At 34.9% G+C, this 19301-nt stretch overlaps 1 protein-coding gene across 1 annotated transcript; it reads left to right on the top strand.

Moving 5' to 3' along the window:
• The first annotated feature begins 12620 nt into the window (after positions 1–12620).
• LOC147563296 (cytochrome P450 78A5-like) lies at positions 12621–15149 on the top strand. The gene is made up of 2 exons (XM_086636208.1): positions 12621–13920; positions 14233–15149. Exons 1-2 carry the CDS (start codon positions 12934–12936, stop codon positions 14839–14841), a joined length of 1596 nt encoding a protein of 531 aa, XP_086492334.1. The 5' UTR covers positions 12621–12933; the 3' UTR covers positions 14842–15149.
• The last annotated feature ends 4152 nt before the right edge of the window (positions 15150–19301 follow it).

Here is a 19301-nt window from a genome sequence, read left to right on the forward strand (position 1 = left end):
TGTTTCAGAAGGTTCATAAACAGTTTAGTACTCAGTACAACGCAAATGTTCAGATACTTCGTAGTGACAACGGAGGAGAGTATATGGATCATGAACTTCAAACTTATTTGGTTTCTCATGGTATTGTTCATCAAACTACTTGCCCAAATACCCCTCAACAAAATGGGGTCGCTGAAAGAAAGAATCGTCACTTGTTAGAAGTTATCAGGGCTATGTTGATCGAAGCACATATGCCATTATCTTATTGGGGAGAAGCACTTCTTGCTGCAACCTATTTAATTAATAGAGTACCATCTAGTACTATTGATTTTAAGACTCCTTTTCAAGCTCTATCGGATGCTACAACTTCTCCGACAGTTTCAAATTTACCTCCCCGTGTCTTTGGGTGTGTAGCATTTGTTCATCTTCATGAGCACCAACGTACAAAATTAACTCCAAGGGCATTAAGATGTGTATTTGTAGGGTACGGTGCAAATCAGAAAGGGTACAGATGTTATCATCCTCCAACTAAACGAATGTTTGTTACATCGGATGTTATTTTTCATGAAGATTCTAAGTATTTTTCACCTGAGTCTGAACTTCAGGGGGAGAAAACTAAGCAGGAAGTTCTGACTCTTGATTATGAAGAAACGGATAATCATGTAGAAGATAACAAAATTGGGTCTAATATTGAAGTAAATTTGATTCCTGAAGAAATAAGTAGAGCTGAAATTGAAATTCCAGAATTACCAACACCTGAATCGGTAATGGAAGAAAGTGTTAATGAAATCGTTGAACAAATTGTGGATTCACCTCCAACTGAAGCCGTTGAACCAAGGGTTAGTAATACACCAAACCAATCAGTTGTCGAGGATGTTCCTGAAGCACCTTCCGAACCACCTAGGAAAATATTACCGTCGCGTGAAACCAGAGGTATTCCTAAACCGACATATGAACCTGAGCTGACTAGTAGAGTCAAATATCCTATGAGTCAGTATGTGTCAGATCATCGGTTGTCAGAATCAAATAAGTCGTTTGTAAATCAATTATCTACTGTATATATTCCTAACAATGTACAGGAAGCCTTATCTGATTCAAAATGGAAAGCAGCTATGAATGAGGAGATGAAATCCTTACAAAAGAATGACACTTGGGATCTAGTTGATCGTCCAGAAGATAAAAAACCAGTGGGATGTCGGTGGATTTATTCAGTGAAGTATAAAGCAGATGGTACAATTGAACGTTACAAAGCGAGACTAGTGGCAAAAGGCTACACTCAAACTTATGGAGTCGATTACACAGAGACATTCGCTCCAGTTGCAAAAATCAACACTGTTCGCGTCTTGTTATCGTTAGCAGCAAATTTAGATTGGCCACTACAACAATTTGATGTAAAGAATGCTTTTTTGCATGGGGAACTATTAGAAGAAGTCTATATGGACCTTCCACCGGGATGCAAGATACCACAAATACATAGCCAGAAGGTATGTAGATTGAAAAAGTCATTGTATGGATTAAAACAATCACCAAGAGCGTGGTTTGGAAGGTTTACAAAGGCTATGAAGGAATTCGATTATCACCAAAGCAATTCTGACCATACCTTATTTACAAAAAGGCATAAAGGAAAACTCACAGCACTTATTGTATATGTTGATGACATGGTGGTTACTGGGGATGATCCTGAAGAACGAAAGGCTTTACAGAATTACTTATCTAAAGAGTTTGAGATGAAAGACCTTGGTCCATTGAAATACTTTCTTGGAATTGAAGTATCTCGATCTAGTAATGGAATTTTCTTATCCCAAAGAAAGTATACTTTAGATTTGTTACATGAGGTGGGTATGTCAGCGTGTGAGCCGATTGATACACCTGTCGAAGAAGGATTAAAGTTGTCAGTGGAGCCTAATCAGATACCGGTTGATAAAGGAAGATATCAACGACTGGTTGGAAGGTTGATGTACTTGGCGCACACGAGACCAGATCTTGCATATGCGTTAAGTATTGTTAGTCAATTTATGCACAATCCCGGTGAAAAACACATGAATGCTGTTTTACGCATTTTGAGATATTTGAAGGCGGCTCCTGGAAAAGGTATTTTGTTTACTAAAAATTCGAGTTGTCGAACTATTGATGTATATACTGATGCAGATTGGGCCGGTGAAGTAAATGGTAGGCGATCAACTGCAGGATATTTTACCTTTGTTGGTGGAAATCTTGTTACATGGAGAAGTAAAAAACAGAATGTTGTTGCACGTTCAAGTGCAGAGTCTGTTAGAGGAATGACTGATGGCATATGTGAAGCGTTATGGTTAAGACTCCTGTTGGATGATTTAGGATATCCTTCTGAAAGACCAATTCAATTATATTGTGACAATAAAGCAGCATGTGATATTGCTCACAATCCAGTCCAACACGACCGCACAAAGCATGTTGAGGTGGATCGATGTTTTATTAAAGAAAAGTTGGAAGACAACATTGTAGAGTTACCAAAGGTCCGATCTGAAGATCAGTTGGCTGATGTTCTTACCAAAGCAGTTTCAAGTCGAATATTTTCGAAAATGATAGACAAGTTGGACATGTGCGATATCTATGCACCAACTTGAGGGGGAGTGTTGAAATATCTTTCTATATATTAAGATATCACATATAATAGATATTAGGAAATATCAAATATTAGAAACTAGTAAGATTTAGGAACTAGTAAATATATTAGTATAAACTATTAAGAAACTAGTAAAATATTAGAAACTAGTAAAGTTAGAAACTAGTAGTATTGTAACTCTATAAATAGAGTCTTATATTCTTGAGTTAATTCCTATATGGCCCCCTACTTTGTGACCAGCTTCCTTTATGGCCCCCAAATTTCTGTAAATTCAAATATGGCCCCCTATTTTCATGGAAATGTCATACCTACCCTTCACATTAATATATTTTCAAAATAAAATTAAAAACAAAAACCTAAATTCCACCTCACTTCCCTCTCCACCACTCATCTCTCTCCACGTCACCTCTCTCCAACTCACCTCTCTCTCTCTCTCTCCAAGTCAGCACTCAAAATTAAAAAAAAATTTTTTTTTTTCACTCACCTCTCTCTCTCTCTCTCCAATCAGCACTCTCATGAAGGTCGCCGGCCGGAAAATTTTCCGGCCGGCGACCTTCATACTTAAAAAAAAAAAAAAAAAATTTTTTTTTTTTTCACTAATCTCTCTCTCTCTCTCAACATTCCGGCGAAGGGGGTTTCCCTTCGCCGGAATCTGGTCTGTTGAAGAACAGACCAGTTCGGTCTGTTGAAGAACAGACCGATTTGGTCTGTTCTTCAACAGACCTGGTTTGTTCTGTTGAAGAACAGACCAGATCTGGTCTGTTCTTCAACAGACCATATTCCGGCGAAGGGAAACCCCCTTCGCCGGAATTTTTAGAGAGAGAGAGAGATTAGTGAAAAAAAAAATTTTTTTTTTTTTTTTTTTTTTAAGTATGAAGGTCGCCGGCCGGAAAATTTCCGGCCGGCGACCTTCATGAGAGTGCTGATTGGAGAGAGAGAGAGGTGAGTGAAAAAATTTTTTTTTTTTTTTTAAGTTTGAAGGTCGCCGGCCGGAAAATTTTCCGGCCGGCGACCTTCATGAGAGTGCTGATTGGAGAGAGAGAGGTGAGTGAAAAAAAAAAATTTTTTTTTTTTTTTTTAAGTTTGAGTGCTGACTTGGAGAGAGAGAGAGAGGTGAGTTGGAGAGAGGTGACGTGGAGAGAGATGAGTGGTGGAGAGGGAAGTGAGGTGGAATTTAGGTTGTTGTTTTTAATTTTATTTTGAAAATATATTAATGTGAAGGGTAGTTATGACATTTCCATGAAAATAGGGGGCCATATTTGAATTTACAGAAATTTGGGGGCCATAAAGGAAGCTGGTCACAAAGTAGGGGGCCATATAGGAATTAACTCTATATTCTTTGATCAATTTCAACTGATGGTAGTGGTGATGCTGGTGGAAGATGGTGGTAGTGGTGGGTGATGTGGTAGAGGTGGTGGCAGGAGATAAGAACACTGATGAAGACTTTTAAGGATATGGTCCATCAGTTGACTACCGATTGTTTGCCAAAGATAGGCTAGAAGAAACGAAACTATAGAGAGTAACTAAGTGAGGTTCATAACGGAAAGAGAAAAAGTAGGAATTTAAGTTTTTTTTTCTGTTGAAAGAGGAGAGTTTAAGTTTTTTTTTGATGAAGGAAAGAGGAGTTGAAGTTACCGGACGAAAAATAAATTTTGAAGACCATATAAAAACGATAGACAAATATGGAGGACAAATTCTCTAATCAAACATATATTTGGGTCGAATTAGAATTAACCTATTTATATACCACAAAAATGAGCATCACACTAATAATATATCACATGGACTACAAAGGTTGGATAATCCTGTCATTGTAGCCATTGGATCTTTTTTTTTTTTTTGTTGAAATGTAGCCATTGGATCTAGGTATAATATAGTATGTTCTCACATGGAATCATGTGAAATGGAATGGGGTGCAAAATCTCTATTTGTAGTGGGACCCAAAAGGATTGAGTTGTGGTTCATATATTCTTGGGCTTGATTTCTTCTTTTTGGAATATAAGAGCATCTGGGGAAGGCTTTTCTAGTTTCATTTCATTCATGGGTGGGAATTGGGGCATCTAAGACACCAAAAAAGATCATTACATGTCCTTAGACCCATTCATTGAGTATCTCACTTTGGATTATCTTGCATTTTATTCCAATATAATGAGTTAGGAAGTCAACTAGGACAATCAACTACTTTTTTATGTTTTAGTAAAATCATTTTCTCTAATATATATATATATATATATATATATATATATATATATATATATATATACACACACACACAAGCGTAGAACATTATATCATTTTATATTCTCTGAGATATTTTTCTCGTACAAACGTATTGTTTTGCACTACGGGAAAGTTTATTGAGCAAATGACTTTCAAAGATTTACACAAAATAATTAATAACAAATGACTGTTTAATCAAGAAAGAACAGAAATCTAATTAATAATCAAGGGAAATTTTAAAAGCCCCCCCCCCCCCCCCCCCCCCCGTTTTTGTTAAAAGGCCTCCCCGCTAAAAGCGCCCCTCATTATAACCCATTTGGTTATAGGGCCCTCTCTACAAAAGAGCACCTCCTTCATCAATATTTGACCTAACGGCAAAGTTAACGCCGTTAGGTCAAACTTAACCCAAGACCGGTCATGTTGACCACGCCACATCATCATCTTCTCCGGCAGGGTCGCCGGCCGGTCAAACTTCCGGCCGGCGACATTCAAAAATTTTTTTTTTTTTTCTCTCTCTCTCAAAACAAATTTTTTTTTTTTTTTTTAACTCTCTCTCTCTCTACAGATCTAGAGAGAGAAAGAGAGCAGATTCAAAATTTTGTTTTGAGAGAGAGAGAGAGAATAAAAAAAATAATAATAATTTTGAAGGTCGCCGGCCGGAAGTTTGGCCGGCCGGCGACCCTGCCGGAGAAGATGATGATGTGGCGTGGTCAAATGATGTGGGTGAAATACACCTTTAAAGGGGTTTTTTTTCACCCATTCAAAGAGGGGGCCCTTTAACCAAGCTAAGTCAAAGGTTTTTTACTAAGTCAACGAAACCATGGGGAGGCCTTTTAACAAAAACGGGGAGGCCTTTTAAAATCTCCCAATAATCAATTATATCCAATAACTCCCCCATTACTTTTTTTTTTTTTTGTTGAAATAACTCCCCCATTACTTTGGTACGCGCAATATTAATTAAATTAATTAAATAGAAGAAAAAGAAGCTCATACTAACTTCGGAAGTGAGGCCAAACCCTTCAAATAAACTATCACTTGTTTTCTTATACTTTCTGAAATATTAAAAAAAAAATCTTTTTTAAATATAGATTAGTGTTGACTCAGATAAAATCAGTTGTCTTTTGTGAATGACTTTGAAAAGAAACAAAGGAAATTAATGTTGTCTTTGTTTGTTAGCTAATTTTACTCCAAAGTTTAATAATGAAGGAGAATTACAAAGAAGTTTTGAACTAAAAAAACATTGTCCTTTTGGACTACGGAAAAACTCAAGCATCACATAAAAAAAAAAGTAGTATATCATAAATTCATAATATATGGTTGGTATCATGTTTAGGAAGGGTGAGAATATTCTTTGGATAATGCCACTTCTAGCTAATATTCTACATAATACATTGTCCATGCCATGATACTAAATTCAAGCATGTACTTACACTAATGTTCTGTTGGTATAATTAGGGTTACATGCTCCAATTTTGTATTGGTTCGAGTTGGTTGAACTATTTTGAAGTAGTTGTGGATTCTATCTAGCATTATAAACGAATTATAGACGATGGGCTAGTCAGACTTATAGATTGGGGATATCACTAATTCTTTGCTGTCTTCCAAACCCATCTATGCAAATTTTCATCGTCTTCTTCAGTTGTATTTGATTCTACCGAGTACCACCGAATACCTTACTTTCACCGGTAAATTTCCCTTGAGAAGTTTTATAGACGGCCCCATTATTGTTAAAGGAGCATTTTTCTTTTTCAACATTAACAGTTAACCCCACAAATATTTAGGTGTTAAAGCGCCTATAGCACAGTGGGGGGTGTCTATAGAATTTTCATTGAGTCCGTTACTTTGAAATTCTACAGGCATCCCCCTTAATCTCATATAGTTTTTTGAAAGACAAATCTCATAAAGTTATAGTAGGGATTTTTTCACTACAACTCCTCAACCCCCAAACAGTTTCCCTCCAACCTACCCACAGGAAATAAAGAGAAAGGGTAGGATTATAAACTTAAAGAGAAATTAAATAATCAATTAAGAAAAGTTTAAAGGGAGAAAATATTAGAATATACTTTGAGGCAACAAGAGAAGATTCGGAAAAAAAAAAATGCAGTTTTGGGTACTCTGCGTAACTATCTACTTGAGAGACCCCAAAATTCGATGAAATATAGACGGTATTGTTTCTTAATTTCGAAGCTTATGAACATCTCTAATTTTTCTTATAATTTTTCAGACGACACATTGTTATTTTCTATTTTCCGTTGTGACGATTTGTAAACCTTATTTCTATTATGTGTAGTTATGTACATATTATCTTCACTTAGAACTACATGTAAGAAAAACAATCAATCGGTCAATTATTTGTACTATTAAACTTTTTAAAAAAGATCTTGTAGATGTGAGGTTTTGTAAGGGGATTTGAGAATTCTTTTCCTCCATCAAACCCACTAATAGATGAATATGAACTTACCAAAAAAAATAGATGAATATGATGAATACAATTGCAATTGCCATTGCATGATACATGGGATTTTGATGAATAATACCACAACTCACAATGTATGTTTTTGAATAACTTGAGTAGTTGAAAGTCATTATCTAAGTAAATGTACTTTATTTCATCAAAAAAAAAAAAGTAAATGTACTTTGGCATTTTCAATTGTCTTCAAGTTGCTCCTACCTAGTTTCATTTATGAACTAGATCTCTTCCTATTTTCACCTAAACCTTCTTTAATTGAGGGAACCACACATTTATCATGTTCATCTTCCACTGTATCTTTAGTATAAAACCATATAAATTAAATACTTGAAGTCAATTGCTACTCAATTCCTAAATTGGGAGTTTCTTAATAAATTTTGGATCAATTATGCCCATAATTCTTGATTTAAACGACATAATGAGTATAAACATAGTTTGGATATTAACTACTATTTTGTTACTTAATTCCAATTGCTTGGAGGATAAAAACACAAATGTGTACTAGATTAGTTGCATCAATTATTGGTTAGATCAAGGTTCTAGAATCCATGGCTTAAGGATTTTAAAAAATATACTATTAGCTTATAAATTGTTGGACATTGACATCATACATCTTAGAGTACGTACTAGAGATACTGGACTGTAAAGTTCTTGTCGGAAAATTCGAGAGGAGAGATCAGCTAATTCAACCGTGTATGTACCCAACAAACATTATAAATTTCTTATATTTCGGAATTTCTAAGACTTACAGTTAGTGAAGTATATGTGAACATAAGCGTATATCTTTTTATTTATTGAACACGTCTTTGGTTTTTCTTGCATTGATAAATGTAGTAGCTAGTTATAGATAACTCCATGACATTTATGATTATGTAAAAGGCAAGTTAAAAATGGAATTGAGATATGGTATGTGATAAATATACTAGCTAGGTTACCTTATAGCTCCCTAAAATTAGAAAAAAGAAATCAATTTGAACAGACAAGGTTGCATTACTTAATTGTTAAGTGATAATCTCTATAATAAAATTCTAAATAAAAGCCCTTGCAAAGTTACATGTTTTTATCCTCTCTTTTTTTCTTCTTACTTTATAAGGACAAATAAATAATGGATATTAAGTCTCTCCTACATGTGTGAAAAGACATTAAAAAATTAAATTGTTCTAAAGTTAGAGTAGTTGATGGAAAAATATGATTCGTATTGATACGCATAATAATTTTGATTTGTTGTAGTAAAGCAGTGAGTCTTACATGATTTATTCCTTATAAGTACACAAATGAATGAGATGAAACCAAAATTTTGAATGACAAATAGATAAATAAAAATGTGTTAATGTCTTTGATAACGTCTATGGTACTCTACTAAAAAAACTATACAATATATATATATAGACGTGAATTTTATTATCCACACATCTCGATCGGTCGCGCAAGAGAATACTAATACACAAAGAATAAGGTTTAGGGTTGAGCCCGCCTAGAACCCGGTTTAATGAGAGGGCCACCCCCTTACCCAAACAAGAGAGTATTCTAGGCGTTTTGCTACAAAAGGCAAGATGGTAGGTGGTGGGGACTAAAATTTGAGTAGGTAGGTAGGGTCCTAATCCAATGGCAGCTAACCTATTGAGGAATATTAAAGTCAACGCCGAAATGCGGCTGGGCGGGGCAGAGGTCTGAGCCAACCCTAATAAATGGACGCAGAGGCAAGGCAACTAACTAGACGGACGGAGGATTAGTGTGTGACTGAGTCGGCAGCCCCAGCCATCTCGTGTTGCGTACCGGGAAGCATGTCAGTGCACCAACCCATAACTATTTCGCTTAGGAAATACGTAAACTTCACTGCACGAACTCCCACTTGAATCGTATGTGAGAAGAACTCTTGTTTCTCTTTCTTCTCACATGTCCAGTCACGTGGAGAGAGAAATTCTTATTTCTCTTACTTGCGGTTCAAGTGGAAGTCTGAAGAGACGGATTGTGTAGCCTTATTGTTCGCTTAGCCTGTAGACCTTCACAGTTGCCCTTATCGAGTAAGATAATATAATGACTCATACTTGAATCAAAATATCTTTCTTGTAATCGTCTTAGACTGGTGATCATATTCTAAATGGCCTTATTGGACTAAGTTATAGATTTTTTTGAGTGTGTAATGACATGATAGAACTTTCTTTATATAGAAAAATTTATTCCAGATCCATTATTTAGTGCTTTGGTAAAAAAGTATTTTAAATTATGATTGTCAGATATACCAAAAATCTGTTTTGATATGTCGGTAAAGTCTATTGTCTCCGTAAAGTCTATTGTCGTAATATGTTGTAGATTCATGGATACTCGTAAGCCATGTAAATGTAAAAAAGTAAAAAACTACTAACAAATTATATTGAGTATCATTTGCCGTCTACAGGATTGTGTGGAGAGTGGACGTAATATAAATGAAAATTACCTTAAAACTATGTATCCATAGAGCGAATGACACGTTTTTTTTGAGAAATTGACTACGATCTACGACAGTCATTACATTGGCATTGAAACATCAAAGATGTGATAAGCACGAAACTGTCAAATTCAATCTCTTACATAAAACGGACCTATAGCCCAACTAAACTATGACCTAAAGTCCAACAACATTATTTATATCTCAATAACCCAAGTTCAATAAACTATGGAAACCACGTCCGCTGAGAATCGAACTGGGGACCTCCAGGATTTTAGAATGTCAACATATTTGACCACTTGGGCAACCAACTGCTAACGAGCGAATGCCATGTCGAAGTGCCATTTTAACAATGCAATTTGTTTTTGAAAATAAAAACTTTTCATCTAGAGTTTTAACAATGCAATTTGTATTGTTCGCTTAGCCTTTAGACCTTCACCATTGCCCTTATCGAGTCATATAATATAATGATGACTCATACTTGATGCAAATATTTTTGTAATTGTCTTGGACTCATGACCATATTCTAAATGACATATTAGAACTTTCTTTAGGTGCAAAAATATATCCACGATCCACTAGTTAGTGCTTTGGTCCAAAATATTTTAAATTAGGATTGCGAGATATACATAAAAACTGCCTAAGATATAACTATTTGGTTATAACAAAAGAAAACTGCGTGAAATAATGAAAAGTAATAAACGAAAATTACCTTAAAATTATGTTGTAGCAATATTTGGCCTCTGCAAAATTATATGGAGAGTGGGCATAATATAAATGAAAATTACCTTAAAATTATGTTTCCGTAGAGCCAATAACACATTGAAGTGTCATTTTAACAATCCAATTTGTATTTGAAAATAGAAACTGTTGATCTAAAGATTTAATGGAAGTGACAAGTAAAATTGAAGGATATCATAAAAAATAATGGAAAAGACTCGGGCCTTTAACATCAAAACTAACTACCTAATTTCACTAATAAAAAATTTGCCTACTAGGAAAATTGAATGTTTTAGGGAGGACGATTTCATACGACGAAGAGACAATGAATAGAATAATTTTCCATTTAATTTCTAAATTCATTGAATATTTTTCTAACAATAAGGTTACACAACCCAAATCTTAACGCCAATAAATAAGAAAAAGGAAAAAGAAATCTAAAGGGTAAGATTATGTCTCAATAGTTTGTGATCTTTTGAGTGTATTGAAGAGGTTTCTAGTTTGCCACAACCACAAGTGGTCAAGTAAACAAAAATATGACGAAAATTGAGAGTGATAGTCAATCGATGATTGAATTTTAGTTGAATTACAAGATTTAATCTTTAAATCAGAAAAATTACAAACTTAATTAAACATAATAATTAAAAATTAGATGCCAACACCAAATATAAGCTAACATTATGTGAAAACTCGTTTAATAACTTTACATCTTTGAACAAACTTTTAAGAATGAACTCGTATAAAAGAGGACAAAAAACATTTGAGAGAATTTGACATACCCCCCCCCCCCCCCCCCCCCCCACCCCACCCCACCACTATTATACGAATATTAGGACTACACCCCCACTTTTTGAAAACTTTTGATATATACCCCCACCCGAACGAAAACCGTCAATTCAGAGTTAAGTTGGGTGTGTGCGAAACACACGCGCCAACCATGACGATTTTACTTTTTTGTAGTCGTTGACATATTTTGACATACACCCCCACTATTATATGAATTTTTGGATACACCCCCATTTTTTGAAAAAACAAAATTTTCCAATTTGCCCTCCGACGATCATCTTTTACCTTTTGTCTTATAAACTTATTTATCTTAGACAAGCTAAAAGATCAAAGCGAAAGAACTACTCTATTTGGGATATCAAACTACAGAAAAGATGGGAGGAACTATTTGGGATATCAAGCGAAAGAACTTATTTATCTTATATGTCAAATTCTTCGTTTCTCATTGCTCCCAGAAAATTGTTCTTTCTTCTCTCTAGAGATAGGAAAACTGAAACCTCTTTCGTGATTGTCTGTTTCTCTCTCTAAAGACACGAACATCAGAAACCTCTTTGGTGATTTAAACATTCTGGTTTTCTTGTAAAGAATACCATCAATGGTAGAAGAAGGAAGGTATGTCAGTCATCAGTAAGTTTTTTTTTTGTTGAGTATTTCATCAATAGCAGAAAAAGAAAGGTATGTCAGTCATCAGTAAGTTAATTCCTAACTTTTTTAATTGTTCTAATTAGAATTTTCATGAAACCCATTCTAGTACAATCCACCAAACAATTAAAACCATCACCAAGAAATGGTGCATCTACCTCCCGTCTTTTCTATAGTTTGATATCTCAAATAGTTCTTTCGCTTTGATCTTTTAGCTTGTTTAAGATAAATAAGTTTATAAGACAAGAGGGAAAAGATGACCGTTGAAGGACAAATTGGAGAATTTTGTTTTTTCAAAAAATGGGGGTGTAGTCCAAAAATTCATATAATATTGGGGGTGTATGTCAAAATCTTTGAAAATCTTTTAACAACTACAAAAGGGTAAAATCGTCATGGTTGACGCGTGTGTTTCGAACACACCCAACTTAACTTTGAGTTGACGGTTTCCGTCCACGTGGGAGTGTATATCAAAAATTTTCAAAAAGTGAGGTTGTAGTCCTAATATTCACATAATAGTGGGGGTGTATGTCAAATTTACATTAAAAAACTGAACACTTTCGAAATTTGTACTGACCCGGTATACTAAAATTTGAGTCCTTATGAATTACTTTTTTTTTTTTTTTTTTGAAACTTTATGAATTACTCTTTATAAGAACATTTACGATTATACGATTCAACATTAATAAAAAACACAAATTTGAAGTTTGTCAATTTTGTGGCTTTGTTAACCAAGTTGTCCTCCTAAATGGCCCTACCCTTCCCACACCAAAATTGACAGACCACTAAATTACTAATAACTTACCCATCCCTAAAATTTGTTCCTTTTTCATTCCTTAAAACCGTTATTGGAGTAAGATGAAAAGTTTGTAACTGACTCTCTCTCTTCATTTTCTCTCTCTACAACGCCTATTTAGCCACTCTCTCACACTTTGCATTCTCCAACCATCTCTCTCTCTCTCTCTTTATTTCACACCCTTTTCTTCTCCCTCCCCTGAAAACAACCAAACCCTAGAAGAGTATACCACTAGTTTCTTTTCTAAAACCCTTTCATTTCCAAGCTTACCCATTACTTGAAAACTCACCAGAATGTCGTCGGAATACTACCCATTTCTCTTCTTCATCCCCAAATCTGCTTACCCACCACCTCCTGTTACTGTTGAAATCTTCCTCTGTTCTTTACTAATCATCTCTGTTTTTGGATTTTGGCTCACACCTGGTGGATTAGCTTGGGCTCTATCAAAATCCCAAGCTAAAACTGCCATTCCAGGTCCATCTGGTTTACCCATTTTGGGTCTTCTCTTTGCTTTCACTGGTTCATTAACTCATCGTGTACTCGCCAAGCTTTCACAGAGCTTCAAAGCCGTACCATTAATGGCGTTTTCAGTTGGGTTAACCCGTTTCATCATTTCTAGTCACCCAGAAACTGCTAAAGAAATTTTAAACAGTTCATCTTTTGCTGATAGACCTATTAAAGAATCAGCTTATGAACTTTTATTTCACAGAGCAATGGGTTTTGCTCCATTTGGTGATTATTGGAGAAATTTAAGAAGAATTTCAGCTACCCATTTGTTCTGTCCTAAAAGAATTGCTAGTTTTGGTTCATTTCGAAGTGAAATCGGAGTGAAAATGGTTAACGAGATTAAGAATTCAATGGAATTGAAAGGAGAAATTGAAATTAAGAAGGTTTTGCATTTTGGGTCACTCAATAATGTGATGATGAGTGTGTTTGGAAAAAGTTATGATTTTTATGAAAATGGTAGTAGTAATGGTGGTGAAGAAGATGGATATGAACTTGAAGAGTTAGTGAGAGAAGGGTATGAGTTGCTTGGAATTTTCAATTGGAGTGATCACTTTCCTGTTCTTGGTTGGTTGGATTTCCAAGGAGTGAGAAAGAGATGCAGAAAGTTGGTATCAAAGGTGAATTTTTTTGTTGGGAAGATCATTGAGGAACACAGAGAGAGGAGGATTAATGGAGTTTTGAGTGATGAAATCAATGGAGATTTTGTTGATGTCTTGCTTGATTTGGAAAATGAAGAAAAACTTAGTCAATCTGATATGATTGCTGTACTTTGGGTAAGTTCTATAGTTAACATTCGAAACATTATTTTTATTTCATTATCTGAATCTGACTCGTCTTACTCACGTAGATACGAAATTAGAATTTCTCTGTCCACTCAGGTTGAATTGGACACCGTGAGTCCATCAAAAAAATAAATATTCTGAGATCTGACTCAAGTCATTCAGTAAAAATACAATTGGCTGACAATATGAGTCTGACTAGTCGGACCATATACTTTTTCTCACATTTGTTTGTCAACATGTTTTATAAATTTTGTTATTTTTTAATTTAGATTACTAACATTGTGATGTAAATGTTTGAATCAGGAAATGATCTTTAGAGGAACTGATACAGTAGCAATTTTACTAGAATGGGTTCTAGCAAGAATGGTTCTCCACCCAGAGATTCAGACCAAAGCACAATCTGAAATAGATAACATAATCGGAACGAATCGTCCTGTTTCAGATTCAGACCTTCCTAACCTTCCATATCTTCAATCAATTATAAAGGAAACTCTTAGAATGCATCCTCCTGGGCCTCTTCTTTCGTGGGCTCGTTTAGCGATCCACGATGTCCATATCGGAAACAACTTCATTCCAGCAGGTACTACAGCAATGGTGAATATGTGGGCGATAACCCATGACGATAAGATATGGTCCGAACCAAATGAGTTCAAACCAGAGAGGTTTATCGAAAATGAGGATATTAACATAATGGGTTCGGATTTGAGGTTAGCACCATTTGGGTCTGGAAGAAGGGTATGCCCTGGTAAAGCTATGGGAATGGCTACTATTCAACTCTGGCTTGCTCAATTACTTCAAAATTTCAAATGGGTATCTTGTGAAAATGGAGTTGATTTATCTGAATGCCTCAAACTATCACTTGAAATGAAGAAGCCATTAGTATGCAAGGCTATTCCTAGGACTATTGCTTGATGTTTGTTCGAAGAAAATCGGATGTGGGTAATCTTGATTTCATCGTTTTGAGTACGAAAGAGTTAACATAATTGACGTTAGAGTACGTCAGATAATTCTCTTTTAGCTATATTAGCTAGATATATGGGTATTTTTAGGATTATAATGGTTTATAGATGACAAACAAACTACTAGTATGAAGATATGTTTTGTGTTTCTTTTTGTGAGGAAAATGGTATGGTGGATGGGTTTTACATGTATGGATGTAGTCTTCTATGCAATGTATACATACATGAAATTACTAATTAGATGTTTTATTTGGCTCTTAAGTGGGTGTTTCAATGACCGAACGATTTTAAACTTGACTCCTCTGAGTTTGACTTGTTTGAGTCTGACTTGTTTTGATTCAGATTTCATGTCTGAATAGCATGAAAAACGAAGTTCACATTAATCCTATGAATTTCTCCTTCACAATACTTTACTCATTTTGATTATGGCCTTGCAAAGTTCATGACCATCTTGTACTTCCTATTTTTACTGTTAGATCATGTAATTCTTATGCTTCCCACACTTCTCCATTTCAGTTACTCATAATGCTCAAGTTTTAGGTGGTACCAAAATTCACCAGCACACTGCACACTTGAGAGTTTTGATTCTCAATCATTTTCGACAAGATATTCGGTGTGATTTAATAATGCTTTCAAGAAAAGCTTTATTTGATTTCTTCTCTTACATGTCATATAGACAACGAGTAAAATATATCTCTATACATGTAAAATGTGAGTGAAAATTTCATGGTATGTCTGAAAATTATCACAAAAAAAATCTACATCACTTCGAACGAATATACCAGTCTTCTACCTATTCTTGCTAGGTTTTTGCTATTCTATCACTAACAATACCTTTCGAATATTGATACAGATTTTATGTTTCCTTAGTGGTGAAGTTCTTGGTCTTCTACTGAAACCATGTGAATTATTTCTGAAAAATAATTAACTAGTTCACTCTCATTAGATTTTTTTTTCGGTATGCACTTGAGCGTACAATCTTGAAATGATTGAAGAATAAGAATCCTAACCCAATAACGATATGGCTTAGCTATCTTTTGTGAATCTAAATCCTTCGAAAATTTAAAGAATATATATTGAAAAGATGTGTGCCTTTAAAACTTCATATCCTTTTTCACCCATAAAAGGAGATGCATAAGGTATTTGAGTATCCAAATCATTGTTTTTGCCCAAATTAGTGCAAGTAGCTTTCTATCTCTCATTTTCTTACATTGATTCTCATCTCAACATATATCTCCAAATATTCCTCACCTCCCTTTGCATCATTATGTGTATAGATAGTAGATACCATTACATTATTAGGTAAACACTAGGATGGCCATATTGTAGGAACTATTGATTTCGTCGGTACTTAAACATACATATATTTAATATGTGTTTTCGTTTTTATGTTTCTCGCGTAAAAATGTCTTGCATTTTCCGTTTGGAAGTTTTCAATGCCTAAAATATAAAGGATAGGATGAAACAAAACAAAACAAGGAGGGACAAGACCAATGAATCAAACAAAGTGAGAAAAGATGTAGATAGAGAAAGAGATTTAGAGCATCTCTCTTTTGTCCATAACAACTCCAAAGATATGGACCTCTTAACAAAAAAAAAAAACTCCAAAGATATGGAATTTAGTTTGTCTTTGTGTGAGAGAGTGAGAGAAAAAAAAGGCATATGATCATGGGAAAGGAAGATAATATTCTAGTTCCCACCATTACATTTCATTATCATGTATGGAACACAAATCTTGTGGAGTTATTTTCTTTTTGATTCCCTAGTTTGTGACCAACTTCTTTTTTGGTCCCATATTTTTTATAAATTCAAAATCGACTTCAGTTTCTTAACACTGTCAGTTAACTTTAGCAACTACTTCTTTTTACTTCCCATATTACCCTTTTTTTCTCTCTCTCTCTCTCTAACCTTCTTTTATCTCTCTATTTTTGAACTCCTTAGCAAACAAGATCAAGAAAAGATCAAAAAGTGATTTATTATTTTTAAGATAATGAAAATTACCATGAACTTTTAGAGTTCTTGATCATCTCATTCGTATACTACCAACCAGCAATAGATCTGTATGGTTAAGGAAAATCAATATGGATGATTATAAAAGTTACACATATTTTTTCAAAAACTTCTCTAAACAGTTAATTAATTAGATGATTATAAAACCAAACAAAATATGTTGGGTTTGTATCATGGTTGGGCCCATTTGGGTGATTTCTTTGTTGGGCTCATAACCATCTTATAGTTAATTTAGAGTGACCCTCACCCACTCACTACTAGTCAAAACTATTTGTCTTTTAGTTAGCACATGGGTGGGGTCCACTCTAGCAGGAAGATGACATTCAAAGCTTTCTTTCTCTAGACAATTAATGTCCCACATCTTCCAACTAGTGAAACTAAAGTTACCTTATAATAAGTTGCTTGACAACTCATTGTAAAACACATGGTGGAGTAGAAAAGGCTCCCACACGCGCGCGCACACATGTGAGACATTTGGGCTTTTAATCATTTGGACTCTTTGGCTATTTGGGCTATTTGGGCCTTTGGGCCGTGGCCCGTGAGCCCCTGTGCCCGGGAGCTTATAGTGAAAAGACTCTTTTATCACGAAGAGTAATTTCACTTAAACTCGGATTTTGACTAAGTCGGCGGGATTAACCTAATCAGTATTTGAGTATATCTCTAACTGATCTCGTAGGGTTAATCAAATTAGTTTCCGAGTTTATCTCCCACTCTCTTAACTTCTCTACCACGTTTCCTATGCGGTTAGGGTTTTCTCAGAGACTATATATACTGGTCGAAAGCAAGAGAGAAAATACACAACTCAATTTCGGCTATCTTCCTCTCTCTCTCTCTCTGTTCAAGCTTTGAGTTCTTCAATCTCCATTGCTATCTCTTCCAGTGCAGACAGAGGCGGTAAGCTGTGGTCAATTCTTGTGGAGTGAACGGAAATAGTAATTTGCACCAAGGTTACTCCGAAATCACTTTCAAGGCAGTGGCCTCCATACCACGACACAACGAAGAAAGTTATTATTGTTCGATAAATTCCATTGATCTTTCCAATATTTCCAACAAAATAATCATTTATAATTACTAACATCTAATCTAGTAGGCTGGCTAATCCAACACATGTTAAGAGCTTGTCCATCTTTCTTTCTAGAATTAAATTAACTAGTCAAAACTCATAACACAATTAAGAAACTTGCAGAAGTTTTCAGAAAAGAGAAAGATTAATTATCAGTCTTTGACCAAAGGGGAATTCTAAAGTCATATAAACTCGAGAAATCAAAGTTTTGGGAAGAAAGATGCGAAAGAAAATTGTCCGGTAATAAGGAGTTGAATTGAATCAAGACGAAATACAAACTCGAGAAATTAAACTCATCTCCTTCACAACGACCTTTCTCTTTTCACGTTCAGATCAACTCATCGAAACCACCAATAGTACCACCCACAACTTGCAAACGAAAACCATAATGACAACGACGATGATGATGATGAACCATGGTGACGATGACAATGAAGATGAGGCGTTGTTTGATACAAGGAGTACAAAGCATAAGATGGAAGGAGATAGATATGGGGAGACATGAATGGATTTCACCAAAAGAAACTAAATTTAAGAGGTAGCAAGTGTTAATGTAAATTAACCTTGCAATTAAGAAGATGAAACGCCTTAAGATTCATCTACAACCCCTGGTTAATCACGCTCTCTCTGTCTCTCTCGAAATGACTTTTACTTTCAAGATTGATCATCGGTTATTCTTTTGGTATTTTAGTTTTGTGCAACAACCCTAATTTAACATTTTTTTCTATGGTTGAGAATTGTTAATTGCCCTTTATCAATTGTTTGCCTAAACACCCATTGATATTGAAAAAAGAAACCAAGAAGAGATGAGAAAGAGTCGTCAAAATTAAAAAGAAGAAAAGAAATAAAAAAAACAAATATGAATTCATATTAGACGAAGGCCACTTGAGTAAACAAGAAAAATAGTTGTTAAAGTTAACTGACCGTGTTAAAAAAAAGGAAGTCAAATTCAAATTTATAAAACATAGAGGGCAAAAAAAAGAACTGGTTACAAAATTAGAGGGCCAAAAAGGAAATAACTCAATCTGATTTTCGGTTCTGGTTGAAGTCCTTTTCTGAGGAATGGACTTTGTACACTCTTTTTAGTACACCAAAAAGCCTAGGGAGGTTAACTCTCTATCCTAAGAGAGTAAGAGGAATCAAATTAAGGCAAGACAAATGTAATAGGTGGGTTTAGCTAGGACCTAAAAAGTTATTAAAAAAAATTGAACTTTTGTAGCTCCATGAGACCATGAGATAGTTTTAGTTGGGATGTTCTCCTCACCTTGGCATGTATCTTTTTTTCTTCACAAAATATAAACTTCCTTCTAATTATTGATTGTTTTATTGACTTTGTATAA

Source organism: Eschscholzia californica, unplaced genomic scaffold (genome assembly GCF_041429995.1).
Source record: "Eschscholzia californica isolate CP2 unplaced genomic scaffold, dmEscCali1.0.p SCAF_1, whole genome shotgun sequence".
NCBI classification, from domain to species: Eukaryota; Viridiplantae; Streptophyta; class Magnoliopsida; order Ranunculales; family Papaveraceae; genus Eschscholzia; species Eschscholzia californica.

Bases quoted from the DNA above. Each gene is read 5' to 3' on its own strand.
- LOC147563296 (XM_086636208.1), top strand. From the start codon at position 12,934: ATGTCGTCGGAATACTACCCATTTCTCTTCTTCATCCCCAAATCTGCT. The intron at 13,921-14,232 runs GTAAGTTCTATA...TGTTTGAATCAG, and splicing joins ATATGATTGCTGTACTTTGG to GAAATGATCTTTAGAGGAAC.